General features: G+C 51.5%; 2 protein-coding genes across 5 annotated transcripts; both read left to right on the top strand.

The window, feature by feature from the left end:
• The first annotated feature begins 1017 nt into the window (after window positions 1-1017).
• Nabp2 (nucleic acid binding protein 2) lies at window positions 1018-9110 on the top strand. The gene is made up of 7 exons (XM_021174387.3): window positions 1018-1147; window positions 1535-1636; window positions 2047-2185; window positions 2277-2348; window positions 2486-2567; window positions 2663-2729; window positions 8580-9110. The coding sequence occupies exons 2-7, from the start codon at window positions 1558-1560 to the stop codon at window positions 8777-8779; spliced, it is 639 nt and encodes a 212-aa protein (XP_021030046.1). The 5' UTR covers window positions 1018-1147; window positions 1535-1557; the 3' UTR covers window positions 8780-9110.
• Window positions 9111-9278: 168 nt separating this feature from the next.
• Slc39a5 (solute carrier family 39 member 5) lies at window positions 9279-14645 on the top strand. Of its 4 annotated transcripts, none has more exons than XM_021174804.3 (12): window positions 9279-9335; window positions 9978-10071; window positions 10352-10704; window positions 11056-11236; window positions 11957-12119; window positions 12286-12455; window positions 12689-12829; window positions 13196-13289; window positions 13373-13531; window positions 13687-13767; window positions 13862-14052; window positions 14329-14645. In XM_021174804.3, the coding sequence occupies exons 3-12, from the start codon at window positions 10421-10423 to the stop codon at window positions 14470-14472; spliced, it is 1608 nt and encodes a 535-aa protein (XP_021030463.1). In that variant the 5' UTR covers window positions 9279-9335; window positions 9978-10071; window positions 10352-10420; the 3' UTR covers window positions 14473-14645. The 4 variants fall into 4 exon arrangements, with proteins under 4 accessions (XP_021030463.1, XP_021030465.1, XP_029338158.1 ...); XM_021174806.2 differs by having other exon boundaries at window positions 9978-10098; XM_085843270.1 differs by lacking the exon at window positions 9279-9335 and adding an exon at window positions 9565-9705.
• Window positions 14646-16290: the final 1645 nt, after the last annotated feature.

Genomic DNA, 16290 nt, shown 5'->3' with positions numbered 1-16290 from the left:
AATTCACATTAGTGCATATGTAACTAGCTTATTCGTGAGAATACAGAGCTAGCTGCTTCCTTTGAAGACAATCTGACGAGTACCGGAGGAAACTTAAGCTTCTAGGTGTCTCTGAGATACAATAAAATAGGGAAACAGGAATCGGATGTGCCTTTGTGAACCAAGTCAAACTTGCTTCCCTCTCCTCCTTCTCCCCTAGTCAGGGTTTCTCTTTGTTGCCCTTGCTGTCCTGGAATTCACTATGTAGGATAGGCTGGCCTTAAACTCAATAGATCCGCCTGCCTCTTGCCTCCCCAGAGTCCACCTGGCTTGAGGCTTGCTTTTTATGTTCCGGGTTCAACGTCTTTCAAAGGAGGCTGAATCTGCCTATTATCTTTCTATGGCGAAAATGCCGCTTGTCCCAGAGCCCTGAGCCGAACCGTTTGGTATATTAAAGATGATGTGTAAGCTCCTGCCATGTCCAAAGTACTGGCTTTTAACTAACTTTCCATTTTCATGTGTAAAATGGGCAGTGGTGGCGCACACCTTTATCCCAGTACTTGGGAGGCAGAGACAGGTGGGTTTCTAAGTTCGAGGCCAGCCTGGTCTACAGAGTGAGTTCCAGGACAACCAGGGCTACATAGAGAAACCCTGTCTCAAACTCATTCCCTCCGCCGCCGGCAAAAAAAAAAAAAAAAAAAAAATGCCGAGAAAACAAGCAAAGAAACAGACTGGAACTAAAACGTTTTCCTGCTGCATTCCATCGCCCTTGGATTTTTTTTCCATTGTGACACTAGTTGAAGAGAAAATGAAATGTTTAAGAGCCCAAAGTGCATTCTTTGGGAGGAAGGGAGGATTGGTATCTGGGGCGCCCCCTGGTGGTCCATCCATCTTTCCCCCTACGGAACTAATACACTGCAAAGTTCCTTTAAAACCTAAAACTGCCCCCTTCGCGGCGAGTGAATCTCGGAGCCTGATTGGATGGGTGGTGGCCGGAGGTGGGGCGCTTTCGGCGGCAGATCGGACCTTATTGGCTGGAGGAGGTCAGGGGACGTTTCCGGGAATGTACGCGCTCCGGCGTTCCTCTCCACAGCATCCGGCGGCAGCCAGCCCCCTGGCTCCCCCTGCGGGTGGCTCGGCGGTGTGCACAGTCCGGCCTGCTGGCTGGGTGGGTGGTGGGCTGCGAGTCGGGGAGGGGATGGACCGAGTTCTGGGTTGTGGGGATGCGGGTTCAGGAAGATCTGCCGAGTGAGATTCTGTTTCCTGGAGCTGCATCGGGTTCCCTCCGAGTCTCCTTCAGCCTCCCGGCTTCGGAGCGTGAGACTGAAAGCATCCTGACATAGGGCCTTCCAGCCCCTAAGCATCTTACCCAGAGATCTATAAGTTCTGATCTTGAAGTACGAGGCCCCCAGGGAAGTTCGTTTCTAACCTTCCAGAAGGGTTAGAGGGGGACCGAGGCTGCCAGATTCCCGCCTGCTGTGGTGGGTAGGCCGAGCGGGAGCATGGGGGCAAAGGCTCCGAGCCTTGAACCTTCCTCTCCCATTTCCGCTTCCAGCGGGGTGCCACGGCTCGGGAAGCATGACGACCGAGACCTTCGTGAAGGATATCAAGCCCGGGCTCAAGAATCTGAATCTTATCTTCATTGTACTGGAGACAGGTGGCTATGCATGCGCAGTGGACTCGTGGGAGCAAAGTGGGAGGAGCATGGAGAGTGGGAGCACACGGGACCACCGCTTGCATTCTTAACTTGCCTGGACAAGGAGGAGGCTCCCCCTCCATGCTCATTCTAATCACTTAGAGCGCTGGCATAGGGAGCTGCTGACAGGTATAAAATAGGTAAAACTAAATGGCCTGATGCCACGCGGGCCTTTTTCCCACTCGGGGCTCTCTCCATGGTGCTGGATCTTCACTACCGCCCCATACACCCACCCACGCATAACCCGCCATCAAGGAGGAACGTGGGCTTTGCTTCTGTTCCTTTACCTAACTCAGCCAATACCCAGATTCTCACCATCACCACGATCTGTATGACTTCATTTCCATTCTCATATCTTTCTTCCCTTAAAGGCCGGGTGACCAAGACAAAGGACGGACACGAGGTTCGGACCTGTAAAGTGGCAGACAAAACGGGCAGCATCAACATCTCAGTATGGGACGATGTGGGCAACCTGATCCAACCTGGGGACATTATCCGACTCACTAAAGGGTAAGGCAGGGCTCCTAGCGGCAACAGCGGTAGGGTGTAGTTAAAAGTCCCTACAACTTTTCTGAAGACTGAATCCTGCTTCATCCCACAGGTATGCTTCAGTGTTCAAAGGTTGTCTGACACTGTACACTGGACGTGGGGGCGATCTGCAGAAGATTGGAGAGTAAGTTGTCTCGGCAGTTGAGATAAGCGCCAGGAACCCAAAGTGGAAAAGTTAGGGTTTACAAGGAAGCAACACAGACTGTGCCGTCCACATCTCCTGGCTGGACAGGTCCAAGGCTTCCGCTTCTTTCTTTGCAGATTCTGTATGGTTTATTCCGAAGTCCCTAATTTCAGCGAGCCCAATCCAGAGTATAACACGCAGCAGGCGCCCAACAAATCGGTGAGTCTCTGGGCCTAGCGTTAGAGAAAATGGCAGACCAGGCCCGGCAGCACGATGTTGAGGAGGGTCTGATTATATCTCATCTGTGCCTGCAGGTGCAGAACAATGACAACAGCCCTACTGCCCCACAAGCGACCACGGGACCCCCTGCTGCCTCTCCAGGTAAGAATCCATTTCTTTCCTTCCACTGGCCCCCATTCTGTCCAACCAGGAAAGATGCGGTTTCTTCATCCCTTTTCCAAGTGCCTCTCTCAGGATGTTCCCCCTCCACCCAGTTCTCCTTCATTTTCCACACCTTCTGCAAGTGTCAGTGGCGAAAAGACTTGAAGACCTGAGCTACTCTCTCCTTTCCAGTCAAACAAAGGAGAGTAGAGTAGTTCCTCCACATGTGCCAAACAGGATCACACGGACCACACTTAAAGTATCATTGTAAATTCTTTGTAATATAAATCACTAAGTGATGGGAATACATTCTGAGAAGTAGGTACACACACACATACACACATACCTCGATTGTGTGGACTACTTGATTCCTAAGCTCTGTGGCATAATCTGTATTATATTTTTCTTTTTTTTTAAATTTATTTATTTTATGTATTGGCAGGGGGCGGGGAGGGTCATACACTGTCGCTCTCTTCAGACGCACCAGAAAAGGGAATTGGATCCCATTACAGATGGTTGTGAGCCACCATGTGGTTGCTGGGAACTGAACTCAGGACCTCTGGAGGAGCAGCCAATGCTGTTACCAGTGAGCCATCTCTCCAGCCCCTGTATTTTTCTTTTTAATTTCTTTTCTTTTTCTTATGTTTTTCTTTCTTTTCTTTCCTCCCCTTCTTTTCTTTTGATACACCTTCTCACTATGTTGTACAGACTGATCTCAGGCTCACAAATATCCCCCTGCTTAGGCCTAACTAATTCTGGAATATGCTACATTTTAAAAAATCATTTTATTGTTATTTAGGTTAAATTTCACAACCCTAATTCCAGCACTGGGGAGGAGATGAGGCAAAAGAATTGTCACAAGTTCCTATCTAGTCTAGGTTTTAAAGTTAGACCTTGTCTCAAACAAACAACAACAACAACAAATTTTTATTTCCTTTTCTGAAATAATAATAGCAAATATAGTATAGCAAGGTGTAGTGGCACACATCCCAGTACTGGAGAGGTAGAGGCAGAAGAATCACTGTAAATTTAAGGTTAGCCTAGTCTACATGGAAAATTCCAAGCCACATACATAGTAAAACCTTGTCTCAAAAAACAAAAAAGAAAAAATTTTAAATACAAAAGCTGGCAACATATGACCATGTGGTCATTTATTATGAATTACATTGTAACTGCTGTGGCTACAGAGTCAGTAGACAGTGGGAAGTTTCTGGATTTGCTGTTTTCTCTCTCTCTCTCTCTCTCTCAGATTTTATCTATTTTTACCTTATATGTATGTGTCTTAGTCAGGGTTTCTATTCCTGCACAAACACCATGACCAGAGAGCATCTTGAGGAGGAAAGGGTTTATTCAGCTCACACTTCCACACTGCTGTTCATCACCAAAGGAAGTCAGAACAGGAACTCACACACAGGGCAGGAACCTGGAGGCAGGAGCTGATGCAGAGGCCATGGGGGGATGTTTCTTACTGGCTTGCTTTCTTATAGAACCCAAGACTCCCAGCCCAGAGATGGCACCACCCACAATGGGCCCTCCCCCCTTGATCACTAGTTGAGAAAATGCCTTACAGCTGCATCTCATGGAGGCATTTCCTCAAGGGAGGCCTCTTTCTCTGTGATAACTCCAGCTTGTGTTTTGTGTTTTGTCTACATGTATGACTGTGCCACATGCATACAGTGCCCAAGGAAGCCACAGGAGAGTAGCAGACCCTCCAGAATTGGAGTTGCAGATGGTTGTTCCTGCAGTGTAGGTGCTGGGGGCCAAATCTGGGTCAGCTGGAAGAGCAGCCAGTATTTTTAACCACTGAGCCACCAAGACCTTCCTAGTAGTCTTGGGCCTCTGTCCAATGCTTACAGAAACCATTATTCACATCATCTCCACAGTCACCAGCAGAGAGGAGGCTGCATGCGTGCTTACACCTCTGTATGCTTGTGTTCCTCCCAGTTTCTCCACTCAGAATGCGCCACCCAACCTCGGTGTGACAGCCACACACCTTTAATCCCAGCACTTTGGAGTCATTGACAGGTGTATCTCTGTGAGTCTGAGGCCAGCCTGGTGTATTTAGTGTGTTCCAGGATAGTCAGGACTACAGAGATAGACCCTGTCTCAAAACAAGAAACAGAATCAGCCACCCACAGTGTTCTGGGTGGCTTAACATAATTAAGTTAATTACAGTTCCCATCTGAGGTGTGCACGGGACCACCAATGGAGACAATCTCTCATATATGATCTATGACTGCATTTTTCCCCCTCTGCTTCTGGCTTTGTGGAGAACCTCCAATATTGTAATCAAAATTTAATTCCACCATAAAAGGTGCCATATATTTTCAATTGAAGAAGACTTAAGGGATGGGGAGATGGTTTGCAGTTAAGAACAGTGGGCTGCTGTTGTAGAAGACCTAGTGTGGTTCTCAGCACCCTCATGGCAGCTCACGGTGATCTGAAACTCCAGTTCCAGGGCGTCCAGGGCTGTGTTCATATGCCCTCTTCAGGCAATGTGGTGCCCACACATACACATACAGGCAAAATACTCTTACACATAAAAAATAAGTGTTTAAAAAAAAAAGAAAGAAAGAAAAATGCTGGTATGACACTTCACGTCTATAATCCTCATAAGTTACAGGCTGAGGTGGGAGGGTCACTCCATGGGGGTGGCTAGCCTGAAGTGTCAGAGCATCAGGCCAGTCAGGGAGACCCTGCTTCAAAGGAAGGAAAGGGGAGGGAGGGAGGGAGGGAGAGAGAGAGAGAGAGAGAGAGAGAGAGAAGCAAGGTAGATAGGTAGATGTGACGTGACTGTTGGACCTAAAAGTAGTTCACTGGCACGGCCTTGGGTTCATTCCCCAGGATAAAAAAAAAAAAAAAAAAAATAGAAGAAGAAAAGGAGAGCGTAAAGTAGGATAATAGTTTTCCATGACTGTATTTTTAGTTTTTTATTTACTTTGTTTTAAGAGACAGTCTCATGTAAGGCTGGCCTCAAACTTACTATGTAGCCAAACCTGGCCCAGCATCTCTATTCCTCCTACACCTTCCAAGTGCTGGACCATGGGTGTGTGGCCATCATGTCTAGCTACCAAAATATTTCTAATAAGGTACAACCAAGAGCCAGGCACGGTTGCTGTCTAGCATTCGAGCAACAGAGGCAACTAGGGTTACTGCAAGTTCTGAGGACATTCTGGGATCCAGAGAATGAGTTCTAGGCCAGCCTGGTCTCCATAGCAAGGCTCTGTCTCAAAAAACAAAACAAAGAAAAAGAACACCTGCTGGGTGTGTTGGTGCACCCCTTTAATCCCAGTGCTCAGGAAGCAGAGGCAGATGGATCTCTGAGTTTGAGTCTAGCCTGGTCTACAGAGCAAGTTCCATTACAGTCAGGACTACACAGAGAAACAGGAAAAAGAGGGAAGGGATCCCTAAGACCATGTGCTCCTTCCTAAAACTCACTTGCCAAGTGTTTACTCCCTCTTGTCACCTGCTAATAGAAATGAGAGGGGTTCTGGGGTTTGGTTTTGTTTTTCTTTTTGTGGCTTTGTAAATCTTCTGTTGTGTATATATTTTCTCTATATGTATGTGTTTAATTTGGGAGAGAGCTTTCATGTGCCACAGTGGGCATGTGAAAGTCAAAGGACAGTGGCAGTCTGTGGGTGTCAGTCCTTGCACCATAGGGGTTCCAGGAATTGAATCCAAGTCACCAGGCTTGGCAGCAAACATGCTTGTCTGCCGAGCCATCTCGCCAGCTATGTGAGGGTGTTGTGTCTACCTTGTTGTTGCCTTATCTTGACAGCAAGCAGTGTAGGGGAGAAGGGTTCACCTAGCTGACAGTTCTGGGTTACATGCAGCCCATCCCTGCGGTGGACAGAGCTGGTCACAGCGCAAGCACAGTCAGGAGCAGAGAAAACGAATTCACGCTTGCTTGTGCTCAGCTCAGTTTCTCACTGAGTGATGCTACCCAGTGTGCTGGGTCTTCCCGCATAATTAATTACAATCCCCCATAGATAAGCCCACAGACCAACCAACTCAGCAGTCCTTCCTGCCTCTTCCCAGGTGATTCTAGTCTGTGTCAAGGTGACAAGGTGACAGACCTAACTAACCACCACTCAATATGATCCTTAGCCCCCAGATTTTTTTTTTTTTTTTTTTTTTTTTTTTTTTGAGACAGGGTTTCTCTGTATAGCCTTGGCTGCCCTGCCTCTGCAGACCAGGCTGCCCTGGAACTCAGAGATCCACCTGCCTCTGCCTCCTGAGTGCTGGGATTAAAGGCATGTGTCACCACCCTACGCAAAATAAAAATGTGTAGGTGCCTGAATATATGCATGTCTGTGCACCGTCTGTTTCCCTGGGACCTGTGAAGGCTAGAGGAGGATGCTGGGTCCCACGGAACTAGTGTTAACAGATGTGTGAACTGCTATGTGGGTGCTGGGAACTGAACCTGGATCATCTGCAAGAGCAGCCAGTGCTCCTCACTGCTGAGCCATCTCCCCAGCCCCCAAAAGTTGTCTGTCTTTTTTTTTTTTTTTTTTTTTTTTTAATATGTAGCACAAAATCTTAACATTTCTCTATGAACTGAGGAAAGGGCTTTTTCCTTCCGTCTAGGCTACAGATAGCTTAGACCAGGAGAACAGAGAATTGAGTAGGAATATGGTTTGAGAACCAGTCTCCACATCACTGACGGTCGGCAATGCCTTTGTACGCCAGAGACAGTCCTGTTTCTGTCTACTAGGATTCAGTAGAGCACCTACTCTATGTATATGTCAAGGAATAAAACACAGCACCTGCCTTTCAGTACCTGCAGTCTCTGCAGGAGTAAGGATTATAATACACTGCAATAGGTGTGTGTGTGTGTGTGTGGGGTGTAATCCTAGCATACAGTTGCCAGAGTGAAGGCATCTCACATTTCCAGCTCCTTTAAAATGTTTAAAATATACGGGTGTAGGGATTGGCAAGGTGGTTCAGCAGGAACGGGTATTTGACAGCAAGCCTGACAACCTGAGTTCAATTCCCAGAACATCCACGTGGCGGAAGGAGACAACCAACTCCTGAAGGTTATATACGTGTGTGTATGTGTGTGTGTGTGCGCACACACACACGAGTAAATACAAAATATACACAGTTGGGGGGTGGGTGATGTGTAGCTAAGTGGCTCAGTCAGTGGCAGAGGGGTTCAGTTCCCCGGGTGTATTTTCCATTTTATTATAGTGCTGGGTATCTAACCCAAGCACTAACTTCCCACATGATAGATTCAGCCCCTTTCCATTTAAAGAGAAACGTATGGCTCTTCTTCCTGTGCTTCTCCAGCTTTCCAGTCATCTTGGGCCATAGGACATTTTTTTCAGAGAGCCTTGAGCCTTGAACTAAATCTGGGTCTGATTTCCAATGACATAGAGATATGTAAGATAAATATGTCATATTTATATAATATAAAATTATACACACACACATATGTGGTTCATGGAGCAACTTCCAAAATTATTGAGGGGCCCCATTCATACTTGTAGCCCATAGCTTTTTGTACTCTATTCAGGACCACCTGCCTAGGGAATAGGGCCACCTACAGTTGGGCTAGGTCTTCCTGCAAAATTAAGTTAATTACAATTCCCTACAGACCAGCCAATGTAGACAAGCCCCTCACTGGCTCTCCCTAGCAGACTCTAGATTGTACCAAATTGACAGTTAAAATTATCAGTGCTAGGGTCCCATTCTTATTCAAAACCCATAGTCTTTTTGTACCTGGTCAGCATTCATGCAGTTGTGCTTGGTGAAGACTCATCCACTCTCTGGGGCATGGGAGTGGGCTTTGAGGACAGACCCTTTCTTACCTTAACTGCCTAACTCTGTTTCTTCCTCTCCCACAACCAGCTTCCGAGAACCAGAACGGGAATGGACTGAGCACCCAGCCAGGTCCTGTGGGTGGCCCCCATCCTTCTCACACCCCCTCACATCCCCCCAGCACCCGAATCACTCGAAGTCAACCCAACCACACGCCTTCCGGCCCTCCTGGCCCCTCCAGCAACCCTGTCAGCAACGGCAAAGAAACCCGAAGAAGCAGCAAGAGATAGCAAGAGATGAGTCCTCTCCTTCCTTCCACCACAACCATGATCCAGGCGTCTCTGCCAGAGAACAAGACAGTCTTCTATCAGGCTGCTGGCTTTGGGATTAGAGGATAAAGTAGCTGTGTTTTAGCCACTAAATTTCCCTGGAGGGGTTGTAAGCAGCAGCGTTATCCACCTCAAACTCATGCCCCACCCCACCCCCGTCCTGCTGATGCTGTCTGTCCCCTGGGATCCAGGGTCCTCTGCCTGCCCTCCTTTGGAAAAGACAGTGTTGTTTTTTGTGTAGGAAATGAGGGTCTAACTGAAATCCCTCCTTCCTAATAAATGTTCCCACTCATTCTGGAGTCTGTGTTTCTCTCATAGGAAAGAGGTTAGCAGGTGTGCACTTAAGGAATTGTAGTGCCCAGGCAAGGAGGCCTTGGGCAAAGCAAGCCTGCCCCTTTAAGGTAGTGTCCCTCCCCTACCCCCTCCCTCCAGGTGACCCTTGTCCAGCCTGCCTCCCACAAGAAGGCTGGGTCCCCCTTCCTCTTGGTGTCTTTTGTGTCTCCTGTCCTGCCGTCAGGTAATGCTAACCCCAACCCCCTGGGCCACTCACTCTGACCCCCTGATTGTAAGCCAGGTCAGATGTCGAGGGGAGCCCTGTTCTGGCTTCTTTTCCTCAACAGGGCTTCCTCTTTCTTGTTCATTGATTATAGAGCTGGGGGTGCTGGCGGTTAGTGCTTGCTGGAGTCGGGGAATCACAGCTCTTTTCTTACACTTCCCAGGGTGGGCATCACTGAAGTCTCTTTCCTAAATGCATCTGGGATTGCCACTTATCTGCCTCTCCCTCTAACTCCCAGTTTAGGGGCACCTTGGCTCAACTCTCCAGGGAATGTGGGGATGGGGTTGGAAACAGATGCAGCTCAGGACCAGATGTAAGGAACGTGGGGAGGGTACGTTCAGGAAAAGGCTTGGGTGGTGCTGAATGGGTTATGGGCTATAAAATATTTAAGAGGAAAAAACTGAGCACAGGTTCTTAACCATGTGGCTTCCTCAGGGCAGAGGGTGGCCCCTCCCCAGTCAGGGCCCTGCAGAGACTGACTTTTGACCCCCCCCATCCCAGAGACCAGTGAACCATTAACTCCTATATGAACCTTCCCACACTTGCCCCACCCCTGACTCCGCCCCAGAGCAGGTGGGCTAAGGGGAAACCTATCCATTTCAGCCCTCCTTGTGACGTGGCTTCCACTGCATCTGAAGGCTGAGCTCCTTCCCTCTGATCTCCGAAGGTCCACAGTGAGGCCTTCCAGGGACCTGAGGTGACAGCTCTCACACTGCCAGTAGGGGTGAGGCCCTGAATATGGAGAGGGAATAGGGAGGTGGAACAAGCTTGAGAGGTGGGTCGTCTCAGGACCAGGTGTAAGGAGAGTTCTGGGGTCAGGAGGCTGCTTCTGAAGGCAGAAGGGAGGGGCAGAGGACGCCCGAGCCTGCAGAGGCTGCAGACGACAGACTCAGTAAGCGGTGGTAAGTGTAAGAACACCTCCCTAGCTCTCCGCTGAGGAACAGCAGCTCTGACCCTACCCCTCCTCCTTGTTCTAGGGTACAGTCCTCAGGATGTCTCAAAGGAAATAGAAGTCAGAAACAGAGCCTCTAACCATAGACCTAGTGATGGGGCCCCCAGTACATCATCTGCTGACTGGCCTGTGCATGGGGGTGGCCTTGGGCTGGGTAGGAGGCTCCGTCCCAAACCTGGGCCCAGCCGAACAAGAACAGAACCACTACCTGGCCCAGTTGTTTGGCCTATATGGAGAGAACGGGACACTGACTGCAGGGGGCCTGGCGCGGCTTCTACACAGCCTAGGACTAGGCCGAGTCCAGGGGCTCCGTCTGGGACACCATGAGCCTCCAACTGGGCGGACTGCACCCACAAGTGGAGACAATTTCACACACAGGTATTAATCTCTCTCCCAAACACAAAATGTGGCGTCTCCTGGTTCCGCTCAGTGCCTGCTTAGGCTCCAGCTGCCCAGTGCATGAATCCCCAGAGTTACAAATCCTCTCACACCAACTGCTCACGTCTACTAGCTTCAATTCTCCAGAAGTCCTTGCTCTCGGTACTTCCAGGCTTTCCCTGTCGAGCCCACAGCTACCCACTTTAGGTTCTCCTATAAATGACAGCTCTCAGGTCTTCCCAGGACTGACTGTGGTTGTCTCTCCTTCGCCAAACCTCCCAGGTGACAGCTCAGGGCAGGTGTCAGGGAACTTGAATCAGTCTGACTTGCTTGCTAATCCATCTAATATAGGCTGCAAGAGCCAGAGCTGAGTGTGGACGTCTGGGCAGGAATGCCTCTGGACCCTTCAGGTTGGGGTGACCAGGAGGAATCAAAGGCTCCTGACCTGCACGGGTCAGGGCCCTCGGGCCTAGACCTCTTCCAGAGGCTTCTGCTGTTGGACCATTCGTTGGCTGACCATCTGAACGAGGATGTAAGTCTGAGTCTCTAGACAGGGAGAAGGAACCATGGGAGTAGGTGGCCTGAAGTATTTGGCCCTTTAGGGGGTTTGAAGTACGTGAAGAGTCAGTAAGCGAATAGCTACTCGGTGTTCCCTTTGACCTTAGCGCAGGCTGACCAAATTCAGGGGTGTCACTTAGCAAACGCACAATCCAGGGAAGTATCTCAGGGTTAGGCTGTGGGGATGGTTATGTGGAAAAGTGTCCTGGAGATGATGGTATATCCATCTGAAACAGTCCGTCTGTTCCTTGCTCTACACACACAAGGTGGCAGACAAAGCTGCTGGACCCTGTGATCAGGTGGCATGCCCTATCAAAAGAAGCACTCCAGCCTAGGCTGGATCAACCCATGGTGGGGTGTTGACTAAAGATGGACGGCACTGTCAGGTTCCTTGTCCAGTGGCCAAAGTAGCTCATCGCTAACACAAGGAAATTCTTAGGGCATAAGAGGGAGATAACAGCAGCGTTCTCTAGCAAATTAAGAAATATATGTCGAATACTTACATTGGATTGGATAATCATCAGGAATTAACACACATTAAGTCCCCTGTCCCCAGTCTCTGATGCATATGCCAGTATGAGCCAATGGGACCCTGAGAAAGACCTGGGACTTGATGGAAGAACAGATGTCAAGACGGGTGGGTTGTAGTTCACAGTGACTCCCTAATACATGACCCTCCCCTCAAAATCTCCAGTGTCTGAATGGCTCCCAGCTGCTGGTCAATTTTGGACTGAGCCCTGTTGCTCCTCTGACTCCTCGTCAGTTCGCTCTGCTGTGCCCAGCCCTGCTTTATCAGATTGACAGCCGTGTTTGCATCAAAACCCCAGCTCCAGCACCTCCGGGGGATGTACTGTCTGGTCAGTGGATGAGTGGGGTGGGCAACACCCTGCATCATGGTAGGGAGTGGGTCCCTTACTAAGGGGGGGGTTGGTTGCTGATAGGGGTCCAACCTCCTGTGAAGGTATCTGTGTCCACGTTGTGCCTCTGGACCAGCCCTGCCCTAACAGACCCAATTCTCCCCAGCCCTGCTTCACAGTGGCCTGGCAGTCCTGTTCCTCAGCCTCCCTGCTCCCCTCTCCCTGCTGTTGCTGCGGCTCCTGGGACCTCGTCTGTTGCAACCAGTGCTGGGCTTCCTGGGGGCCCTGGCCGTGGGTACTCTCTGTGGGGATGCCCTGCTACACCTGCTCCCACATGTATGTGAACCTCCATCCTCACAGCCTGACCCCGTGGTAACTGGCCATGGGGCCCTGTGTTTCCAGCCACAGCCCTTTTCCCTCTGTCAGCTCCCACATCCTGACCCCTCACCCCCAGGCTTTAGCCACAGCTGTCTTCTTCTAGGATGCATGAGTAAAAAGCTTGCTGGGAGGAGGGGATGCTATTGGGTTGTAGGAGTTTCCAGGGCCTGCCCTGATCTATTCTCTGACAGGCACAAGGAGGGCGGCACACAGGACCTAGTGAGCAATCAGAGGAGGACCTGGGTCCGGGGCTGTCGGTGCTTGGTGGCCTCTTCCTGCTCTTCATGCTAGAGAACACGCTAGGACTTGTGCGGCACAGAGGGCTCAGGCCAGTGAGTGACACCCTTTTCTTCTCCTCCTGCCAAACCCAGAAGTCCTAGCCAAGCCAGGAGGGAGGGGCAGCACGAGCTTCTGGTCCTTGGCCGGTTGGCCAATCGCATAGGACCTGTCCACCTCTGCGAGGGGACGGGCCCCTTAGGATAGACCTGGGACTTCTGGCCAAATGGTTTGTTCTCTGCAGTTCCTATCAACATTAAACAGAGAGAGATGCCAACCTGGGAAAGGGGTGTAGGTCAGAAAACACTGTCCAGGTGCTAGCAGTGGAACCAGGTGTTCATCTTCCCAGCTGCTGGACTGGTCTTCCCTTAGCCCCTGGGCCCGCTACCTCCTCCACCAGGAGGGATACCCTCCCATTTCAGAGATGCTGCAGGAACAAAAGGGATCTTGGAGAACCAAACCCTGACCCAGAGGATGGCAGTGGGATGGTCCTTCGACCCCTACAGGCAGCTTCAGGTGACTAGCAGAGACAATGAGCTCACCAGCCTGCAGCTCCCACTTAAAGTTACCAACACTTGACCTGGGTCTTCTTGCTGCAGAGCCAGAGGTTCAGGGCCAGAGGGAGAACAGACAGTCCCCACCATCTCTAGCCCCTCCTGGGCACCAAGGCCACAGCCATGAGTACCGGGGTGGCAGTATCGCATGGATGGTCCTCCTGGGAGATTGCCTGCACAACCTCACCGACGGGCTCGCATTAGGTCTGAGGCTACAGACATGGAGGTGGGAGGCAGGGCTCTGGAGCCAGCAGGGGTAGGAGAGCTCCCAGGGAGGTGGGAGGGATGAGAACCAGGGGGAGCTGAGACAGCAGCTCCTAACTTTCTTCACGAACACCCTTTGACCCTGCTGCTGATAGGTGCTGCTTTCTCAGATGGCTTCTCCAGTGGCCTCAGCACTACCCTAGCAGTCTTCTGCCACGAGCTGCCCCATGAACTGGGTAGGGATGGCACCAGTGGGGTAGGTGGGCTCAGGGGGTGGGCATCTCCGAGAGATCCGACTTACCCCTCCTTTCTGTGTTCTCCCCACAACAGGTGACTTTGCCATGCTGCTTCGGGAAGGGTTGTCCTTTCGGAAGCTGCTGCTGCTGAGCCTCGTTTCTGGAGCCCTGGGACTGGGGGGTGCAGCCCTGGGGGTGGGGCTCAGCTTGGGCCCTGTGCCCCTCACCCCCTGGGTGTTTGGGACCACGGCTGGGGTTTTCCTCTATGTGGCCCTAGTGGATATGGTGAGATGTGGGGTAGAATGGACAGTGGGCAGGTGGCATGGAGAGGGATGACCCAGTCTGATACTGCATGACACCCTTTCTCGTGTGTCAAGGGGGCATTGCATGGGTGTGTCCTGTTAATCCCATCACTCAGGAGGCAGTGAGTTCGAGGTCAGTCTGGTCTACAAATGTCCCAGACTAGCAGAGCTAGACAGTGAGGTCTTGCCTCAAACGTAGGTAAATAGATAAGTAGGTCATAGGTCAGAGCAGAGTCCTGACAGTCTTCCTTCCTTGCAGCTGCCAACCCTGCTTCGTCCTCCTGAGCCCCTGCCCGTGTTCTATGTGCTTCTGCAGGGGCTGGGGCTGCTACTGGGGGGCAGCCTCATGTTTACCATAGCCCTATTGGAGGAGCAGCTACTGCCCACGGTTCCTGACGGCTGATGTGGACCAGTGGCAGAGGATCCAGGTTGCCCTTCCTTCCCCCCACCACAGGAATGGAGGCGGGACACAGGGCCAGTAGGAGCAATAGGATTTTAATAAACAGAACCCATCCCAAAGCCATGACTACGACAGTTGTACTTGCACCAAAACAGCATAGAAAACCGGGGTGTGGTGGGAGGGCTCAAAGCAGGTTTGGGGAGGACAAGCGTGGGGGCCTGGAGGATGTGGGGTGCATCAGTCTTCAGGGATAGCATTGTGCTTTAGCCCAGGTGGGGGAGGGGCAGGGCAAATGCACCAAGGTCCCCATTTTTTTCTGCTGCCCTCAGCACCCTGGGGATGCAGGTATCTGGCTTTATTGCTGCCCACCAGCATTAAACACCCCTGACCCCAACACTAGCACCACAGGTGGATCCAGGACAGGGAGAGGAAGGGCAGGAATGAGGAAATTGCTTAGAGAAAGATTCAACTAGAATCCAGTGAATTGTGCTCAGTTCTCTTTACTTCCTACAACCGAGTACATGGGTCACAGGGTGGGGGGTGCAACAGGACAGGGACATGCCCCTCCGTGCCCCCCAGCACGCCTGCACACAGGATGGTGGTGTCTGCAGCATCACAGGTCATGCAGGGCATGGGGAAGGGGTTCACACACACATGATGCCCACAGCGGGTACCAGACAGAGAACACCCCTGAATATACACAGCTGTACATGGGGAACCCCAGGTCCCCACCCAACCCTCTCCCCTGTCTTGCTGTTCCCCAGCAGGAGAACTGTATTGCTTTGAGAGAGCCACCCTGGGGCTGCTCTGCCAGGCACCCTCCCCTCCCACCCACCCCTATTTTGGCACATCTGCAAGACACACGGCAGCGAGAGTAGGCACCCTCCCTCCCAGGCTTCTGTGGCTTGAAGTTGGGGAAGGGGGTAGGAGATACCATCCTCCATCTTTCCCCTTCCCAAACCCCTGCCAGAGCCACTCCAGCCAAACCCACCCCCACCCCCGAAACACACACACACACAAAGCTGAGCTATCCAGGAATACGAGTGAACAAGATTGTCCAGGATGGGAGCAGAGGCGGGAGGAAGGACTGGAAGCAGAGACCCCACCCTGGCACCTGGCGTGGGTAAGACTGGCACAACAGCTACTTTAGTGCAACTGGAGGGGCGCCCAGAGTGAGGGTGGGGACAGGAGGGCCCAGGGAAAGGGCCTAGCAGGAGTGAGCGAGGGCCAAGGTAGATCCTCTCGTCACCCGCCGTCCTCGGCCCTCCCAAACGCAGTGACAGTGTCCCCCTCACACCTACGTGGGCAACAGCAGCCTCGGAGTCAGTACCTTCAAGTAATTCAAGGAGCAGACCCTCCCCACCCCAACTCCCTTCTATCTCTGGGAATTTGGTCGCTTCTCTAGAGGGGTTGGGTTGGGAGGAGGGAGCCCCCAAGTCAGACCCTTCTTCCTCTACCTCCCTCTTCCCAGACCACGGGGCTTGGTCCTCAAAGATTCCTCACCTCTGTCCTCACCCAAGCTAGGCTAAGGCCCCCGAGGGCGGAGCCACCACGGAAGGGAAGAGGCTGCTCTGCTCCCTGCCTTCCCCAACAGGCAGGGTTCAAACTTGGCGGGCAGGATGGGGCCACACTGGCTCGCCCCTGGAGTAGGGTTTCTGGGCTAGGGTCTGTAAGGCTATTTTCCTTTGCGGTGGGAAGGGGAGGCAGGGAATGAACATTGGGTGTGGGGAGAGGGTGAGAAACGGCTGAGAGGGAAAGAGGAAGGGGCCTCCCGCTGGAGCAATTACTGGAGTCATTGACAAAGAAACACTCGTGTGCATA

The sequence above is a fragment of the Mus caroli genome, unplaced genomic scaffold (genome assembly GCF_978045245.1).
Source record: "Mus caroli unplaced genomic scaffold, Mus_caroli_1 scaffold_9, whole genome shotgun sequence".
Lineage (NCBI taxonomy): Eukaryota > Metazoa > Chordata > Mammalia > Rodentia > Muridae > Mus > Mus caroli.
Note: the sequence above shows the minus strand (reverse complement) of the source record. Positions and strands in the feature narration are given on the sequence as shown.

Coding starts and splice junctions, on each gene's coding strand:
- Nabp2 (XM_021174387.3), top strand. CDS start 1,558: ATGACGACCGAGACCTTCGTGAAGGATATCAAGCCCGGGCTCAAGAAT. Junction 1,637..2,046: donor CTTCATTGTACTGGAGACAG/GTGGCTATGCAT, acceptor CTTCCCTTAAAG/GCCGGGTGACCAAGACAAAG. Junction 2,568..2,662: donor AGCAGGCGCCCAACAAATCG/GTGAGTCTCTGG, acceptor CTGTGCCTGCAG/GTGCAGAACAATGACAACAG.
- Slc39a5 (XM_021174804.3), top strand. CDS start 10,421: ATGGGGCCCCCAGTACATCATCTGCTGACTGGCCTGTGCATGGGGGTG. Junction 10,705..11,055: donor GGAGACAATTTCACACACAG/GTATTAATCTCT, acceptor CATCTAATATAG/GCTGCAAGAGCCAGAGCTGA. Junction 11,237..11,956: donor CTGACCATCTGAACGAGGAT/GTAAGTCTGAGT, acceptor CAAAATCTCCAG/TGTCTGAATGGCTCCCAGCT.